Source organism: Pagrus major, chromosome 3, assembly GCF_040436345.1.
Source record: "Pagrus major chromosome 3, Pma_NU_1.0".
NCBI classification, from domain to species: domain Eukaryota; kingdom Metazoa; phylum Chordata; class Actinopteri; order Spariformes; family Sparidae; genus Pagrus; species Pagrus major.
Window position 1 is genome coordinate 3,308,953 of NC_133217.1, and position 7,176 is coordinate 3,316,128.

A 7,176-nucleotide genomic window follows, 5' to 3' on the forward strand; every position below is an offset into this window, starting at 1 on the left:
AGATACTGGCTCTCTGTTTAATCTCTAATTTCAGTGTTCATGCTAAGCTAAGCTAACCTTGTCTGGGAGCTAACTCTGCTCAGAGTTAACATTGATATCAAGCTCCTCATTCAAATCTTCTGTGAGAATACTGAATGTTCAGGTAATATACTGAAGTGTCGTCACAAATGAGCATGTGGACCAAACTTTTTAAAATGTGAGGGTTTTATTGAAAAGACAAACATCAGCACAAAAAGAAAGAACAATACATTTGAGTTTAACATTTATTCATGTTCATTAATGTAATTTACATGTTTAGTCTCATAAGTTCATAGTTAATTCATAGTTCATAGTAAATTTGCCATTCCTCACCACCCTGATCAACTCCTCCCTCACTTCAGGCTTTATTCCATCTCCTTTCAAGACAGCTACAGTAAAGCCACTCCTAAAGAAACCCACCCTAGACTCAGCTGACATCCAAAACTACAGACCTGTATCTCTTCTCTCGTTCCTCTCTAAAACCCTGGAACGTGCAGTCTACAACCAACTGTCCTCCTATCTTTCACAAAACGACCTCCTTGACCCCAATCAGTCAGGCTTCAGGACTGCTCACTCCACTGAGACGGCCCTCCTCACAGTGACCGAGTCGCTCTGTGCCGCCAGAGCCTCGTCCCACTCGTCAGTCCTCATTCTCCTCGACTTATCTTCTGTGTTTGACAGTCAACCACCAAATCCTCCTCTCCACTCTGGCTGAACTTGGCATCGCTGACTCTGCTCCAACCTGGTTCACATCATACCTGACAAATCGCACCTTTCAGGTCATATGCAATGGCTCCTTGTCCAAACCCTGCTTTCTGGAAACTGGTGTCCCTCAAGGCTCAGTACTAGGACCACTTCTGTTTTCACTATACACTAGATCACTAGGCCCTGCAATCACATCACATGGATTCTCTTACCACTGCGACTAAACCGCTGCAGCATATCCAGAACGCTGCAGCAAGCCTTGTTTTCAATCTACCCAAATTCTCCCATGTGACCCCCTCCTCCGTGACCTCCACTGGCTTCCTGTTGCAGCCCGCATCCGCATCCATCTACCTCCAAACGCTGGTCAGACCACACGCCCCAGCACTAGCACTTTGCTCCACTACATCAGCTGGCCGGCTGGTACCGCCATTGCTGAGAGCTAACAAAGGTCGCTCAGCGAAGTCATGGCTCTTCTCTGTTCTGGCGCCTCAGTGGTGAAACAAACTCCCAACCAATGTCAGGACAGCAGAGTCACTTGCTATCTTCGGCAAAAGACTCAAGACTCACTTGTTCAGACTTCACCTCGACCCTGCATAGCATGACTCCAGAGACCAAACTCCATATTCTCCATGTATAGAGCGGTGCAGCAATAACACATTTTTGGAGGCTAACCCTGAAGTTAGGATCGACCTGGTTCCCTCCACAAGAAGTCTGAGTTTTTTGAATTTAATTTTGGAATATCGCCAAAAAGAAATCTGTGTCAAACACAAGTTTATGATTCTTAAATGTTTTGTTCGTCAATATAATCTTCACAGATGAACACAACTTTTGTGATTAAATTAAATCTCTATTAGTAAAAAGCTAATACAAGTTGTAAAGTTAGAGTTAGAATAGTTTGTAACTAAAGTCTGGTCATAGGATGTCCCCTGATTGTTTTGAAATATGAATTCGACAGAAAACGACAATTAATAAAACAACCAATCAGAGTCATAGAACATAGAACAGTCCCACCTCTTCAATCAGTACTTTTTATATAGCTGTACTTAAAGTGCAAGAAGCCATCTTTTACTGTCTTTAGTTCTGCAAAGCTAAATAAAGTGACACCAGGAGAGTCACTGAGTGTGTTTGTCATTCAGGTCTCTGGATTCAGCTGCTCAGAGAACTCTGCGCTGTTGTCAGGAGCTGCAGGTCAGACACAAACATCCCATATTGAACTTTTAGAAACAATAAATACAGGAAACAGTGTTGAAAAGGTTCATCTGCACAATAATGTGAAACATTTGTTAATCTAAAACACGAAGTGTGAGTCAGATCAGCTGAAATAGAACCAAAGTAAGTTTTACTTACAAGATGGAGGGCTAATGGCTGAAATCAAAACAAAAGACAAATCATTTCAGTCACAGTTGTAAATGCCAGATTATCTTTAGTCACTTTATTCCTCTCTTCTACTCACTCAGACTGAGTATCTGTTTATACTCAGTCTGTTTAGTGCTGACTGTATTTACTTTCCCTGATGCTTGTTTTAATTTTGCAACCTGAATAAAAAAATCAACTCACAGACTGAAATCAAAGTAGTGAAATCTTTCCTTTTTCTCTCTCACCTTTCTTCTTTTTGTAAACAATGAATCCAGCAGCACCGATGAGAATGAGAGCAACAACAACCACTGCAGCAGTGACGAGGACGGTCATGTCACTGGGCTTCACTGTTGAATACAATAATAGTTTATTATTACTGTTATTGTTTTTTTCAAGATGAATTCCCATGCACTCCCCTTCAGCACCCTCTGATCTCACTCTTACCCCAGTTGGTCCTGATCCGATCTTTCTCCAGTTTGGTGATAATGTCCTCCTTCACACCAGAGAGCTGAAACACACAGTCGTACCTCGTCCAGTCTTCAGGTGTGACTGATGAAAGGTTCAGGTCAACACTCATCTGGAAGGTTCCATCGTGGTTGGGGAGGATCTCTCCGTGGTCCACCTCCTCATGAAGCTCCTCTTCATCTTTCCTCCAGAAGAGTGAGGCACTGTGAGGGTAGAAACCTGTAGCGTGGCAGCTGACTGGAGAGGAGGGAGTCTTCTGGAGGAGAGACACTGAGGGAAGCTCTGGAGAGTAAAGAGAGAGATATTAAAGAGGAGAGAGAGGAAAAGAAACAAGGTAAAAGAAAGATGAAGAAATTCAATTTGGAATCAATAACAGGAGGTGTGAAAGTGCTTCCAAGCAAATGTTGAACAAATGTATTGGATACATTTTGTTCCTCAAGAAACATCTGCAAACCTTTTAAAATATTAAAAATGATGCATCATATACATCCTTTTTTACTTGCTAGCAGGCTTCGTCTGCACTGACTATTATGTTACAATACTATGTTTCTTGGCATCACTGCTGCAAACTGTTGATCAGGGGAATAGTGTGAAACCAGCAGCATGATGTGAATCATGTCGCCCATGTGCATGCGTGTCCTCGTCAGTCAACTCTCCTGTCTCTGGTCACATTTTAAGTTAAATGGGACTTCTGGGTTCTGCTCAGTTATCAGGATGACACTAGAACTACATGCTGTAGGGACAAATTAAACCTCCACAGAAAAACACCAACCATTTCATGCAGGGCAGAATTAGGCCGTTACCAATTGATTATTAACATTAAAACTTGTGAATTTTGGTCACATTTTAAACCGACCCTCAGCACTGAGCTTTCAGTGTTGAGGGCTCCAAACCCAAGAACTGAGTCCAGAAAAGATCCCCTTCTGTCAGCTGGTCCAGAGACTTACTGATCAACCAACACTGTTCAACCTCAGACCAGCACTGCTTTCCAGCCACCAATCAGAGCAAATCAACTTATTCAATTAACAAAAGATGCCTTCTGAACATTGGACAAATCAACTAAAACTCAGAACAAACTTAATTGCTATCAGTCGCTAAACCATGAATACAAATGAGCAGATAATCTCTTTACTGTCAGAGGTACAAAGCAGAGACAGATCCTGACCAAACAGACTCAGTGACCACAGTCCAACCACAGAGGAAGGACGACACAAGAAGTCGTGGCTGCCAACAGAGGAAAGAGTCTGTGGTCACTGCACCACAGGCGAGGAGAGAGAGATACACTTCCTCTTAAAATGTGAAGAATATGAGGATATGAGAGCAGAATACTTTGAATTTTGCCTATAAATACCAACATTTTGGAAAGTTTATCTTGTTTGTATCTTCTCTTTTTCTTGAACTGTATTCATATTTTTTGTACTTTGTAATTAAAATTTACACCTGCAACAGTTTGTGATAGCGTCGGCCGACTAAATATTGATGTTTTAAAAAGCAGAAGGACAGTGTTGATGGTGGCCAAGTAATGTGATCCATGTATCCAGACCACAGTGTAATAATGACAGGGTACATAACAACACATCTGCTACACAGCCTCCACATGATCTGTATACAGACAGAGGAGGGAGCTACACCACCACTAAAGACACTCACTACAGTCAGAGAAGAACAATGTCTGTCTGTTCTTATGATTCACAGTAAGGTCGTCAATCACAGTGTCAATGTTCAGGGGAAATATTTCTATTTTGAAACACTGAAACTGTGTAAACTTCACTTCCCTAAAACCTTTCCTAATGTCACTCAAAGATGTCTGTGATTGGTCAGGACTAAAACAAATGTAACCACTACAAAAAAAGGTGATGTCAGACAGGTTGGATTAATAATACAATGACAGTTCAGTCTGAGCAGCCTATATGAAGATCACTGTTTAATAAACTACATCAGGTCAGGTGATTCTACCTGTTATCAGCGGAAAGCTCCTCCCATATTTCACATATGTCTTCAGCAACTCTGGAAAAATTTGAGTCAAAGCAGACTTATATTCTTTGATTAAATTTTTATCAGCGTCCCATATCGGTTTGGCGATGTCAGCCTCAGGTCTCAGAGCGATCCATGTCAATGTATTCAGATCCAATGCCAAGAAGTCGTCTCCATCATAACCAAACTGAACGAAACCTTTGACCTCTTCAGTCTCATCATCCCACTCACAGCCTCCTGCCTCTTGTAAAACATGGACACCTGAGACAGAGACAGAGACTGTAATTAACACTGATTCGCAGATGAAACATTCAGTGGAAAGATGATCTTAAAAACATTGTACATTGTGTGACGACTGCTATTTTTTTAGTCGTGTGCGTTCATGAATCATCAGATTATTATCAGTAGTTTGTGTTTAACAGCTTCAGCAACAAGTCTAACTAGCAGCTGATTAATGTTGACATGATGAATGACAGGTAGTGGCTGGACCACTGAAGACAAACTGATATGATGGTTTGCTTTACATGAATCTCTATTTCAGCTTATGTGTAAAATGATGTTATAGTTTGAACTGATTGGTATCTTGAGGCCCTGGGTCACTTTACAACTAAGATGCAGGACAGTAAAAAATTAGAACAGGCTGTAACATGTTACATACTGTACCTCCACTTTGGTTGTAGAGACTCATCAAACTGTTAGTGGAGGCTTTGATGGAGTTTGGCAAAATGTGGAAACACCATTGTCTGTACCACTCCAACTGCTCAGGATGCATTGTGAGGAATAATTTAACAATGTCCAGTTTTACTTCCAGCCTTTTGTTGCTGTCACAGGACCCCACCAGAAGTTCATCAACTTCTAGTGTTGCCACAAGTTCTGGGAGGTTTGGGATTCCAGTTGATCCAGTTATGAAATACTTCAGTGAGTGTAGCACTGCAGGACAAACAAAGGAGCTTATAAATAACACTAATATAAATATGATGCTAAGTGAAAATATAAATATGATATGAAGTGTGTGTGTTTGCTGTGAAGGAACACAATGCAAAAGTTTTAAATGTAATGTGCAGTACAAACAGCCTCCATTCAGTATGAATACACACTCAGAAATATGATGAAAACAGTATGATTCAGTTAAAACAGTCTGATCAAGTTGAAGCAAAGGTGAAACTAAACTTTGAGCAAAAGAGTCCAGTGGTTTAAAGAGTTAAAGAGTTTAAAGATTTAAAATGTGATCTTACCTGGTGATGAAACGTGACAGAAGAGAAGCAACAACAATAACGTTCTCATCTTGATTTGATGAAGACGACTGAGTGAAGGACCGAGCTGGATCAGCTGTTTACTGTTATTTGTCCTGGCAGAGAGAAGTGAGAGTGTTTCTGTCCTGAGAAGAAAAATAGTCCAGACCGCCTACAAGTGATCCAGTCCTCACCAACACCCCTCACATACAGTAAAGTGTTAACAGTGTCATCAGCTTTTCCACTGAACTCCCTCACTTCCTTTTTTCACATAACTATGGTGATTAAAAAAAAACAAAAAACGGATCAAAACAGCTTCGAGTCAGAGATTGAGTCTGACTGAAGACTTTGTTTTGTTTGAGTCTGTCTTTAAGTTCAACATCACTTGATCCAACTCATATCTGATCGTTCCTCTTTGGTGTCCTGTGTGGAGTGAATAGCCCATATAACAAAGCTTCTGTCTGCACATCTTGGGCATTTAATAATCATTTATTCAACAGCTGTTTATTCAAAAATAGAGCTGCTGTATTTTCACCATGTTGTCATTCTTGTCATAAATACACTGTTTTGAGATATTGGGGGAGGGTCCAAAGAAAAACATTAGTAATGCTGGATGGTCTCGCTTTCTTATCAGATGAGACGGTAGATTCACCCCCTCCCCACCCCAATACATTCTGTACAGTCACTAATTCAGTTGAGTCTGAACTAGAGAGAGGCGGATGAAGCCTTATGGAGCTTTTGGGCTTCAAACGCTGCAGCATATTGACATCTGGTGGCCTTTATGACTGGAGTCTAAGCACCACAACACCTCTTTGATTTGAACAGTTTGAGCATTAAAAGTCCAAGAAGCCTGTGTGTTATCATCAAACCTGTCATACTGTTGCATTACATGTAGATATTATTGTGCAATATGTTACAGTAAAATAATGAATATATGTCCAACAAGCCTAAAGCCAGGGGTGGACTGGCCATCTGGCATACCGGGCATCGTCCCGGTGGGCCGTTGACCCAATGTGGGCCGGTCTGGTCCGGTCCGCTATGTTTTTCTCTAAATTCCCTCCCATTGGCTACAGAGGGCTAGCAGTGTGTTCCCAGCATCGACACATATAACTGGTCTATTGTTTGTCATTGTCAATCAATCATGGGCTGACAGGCTCAGAGAGCCCTGACAGTGCTGTCAATCACTACACGAACCGGGGTGGGGCGGGACCTCGATGGGCGGGACGGGCTGCTGCTGATCCAGTAGTAACGTTAGTGAGTAGTAGGAGTGAGCGTCTTCCAAACTGTGTCAGCTACTTGGAAATGGATAAGAGGAAGAAACGCCCGGGTGGTGCTGAGAAACAACGATTAAACAGTCGAAGTCTCTGGAGGTGGAGGCTTTTTGGTGCCGGGACCAGTGACACCGACCCGCCAGCAGCCACAGGTG

At 41.8% G+C, this 7,176-nt stretch overlaps 2 protein-coding genes across 2 annotated transcripts; both read right to left on the minus strand.

Annotated features, from left to right (window-relative positions):
• Window positions 1-1,800: 1,800 nt before the first annotated feature.
• On the minus strand, window positions 1,801-2,839 carry LOC140994124 (major histocompatibility complex class I-related gene protein-like; the record flags this gene model as incomplete). The annotated part of the gene is made up of 3 exons (XM_073463695.1): window positions 1,801-1,905; window positions 2,325-2,426; window positions 2,524-2,839. Coding segments are annotated over 3 exons (468 nt in total), but the record flags the coding sequence as incomplete, so codon positions are not given.
• A 1,647-nt stretch (window positions 2,840-4,486) lies between these two features.
• LOC140994125 (major histocompatibility complex class I-related gene protein-like) lies at window positions 4,487-5,832 on the minus strand. The gene is made up of 3 exons (XM_073463696.1): window positions 5,754-5,832; window positions 5,182-5,448; window positions 4,487-4,779 (listed from the first exon to the last, which is right to left on the minus strand). The coding sequence occupies exons 1-3, from the start codon at window positions 5,800-5,802 to the stop codon at window positions 4,487-4,489; spliced, it is 609 nt and encodes a 202-aa protein (XP_073319797.1). The 5' UTR covers window positions 5,803-5,832.
• Between the last annotated feature and the right edge of the window lie 1,344 nt (window positions 5,833-7,176).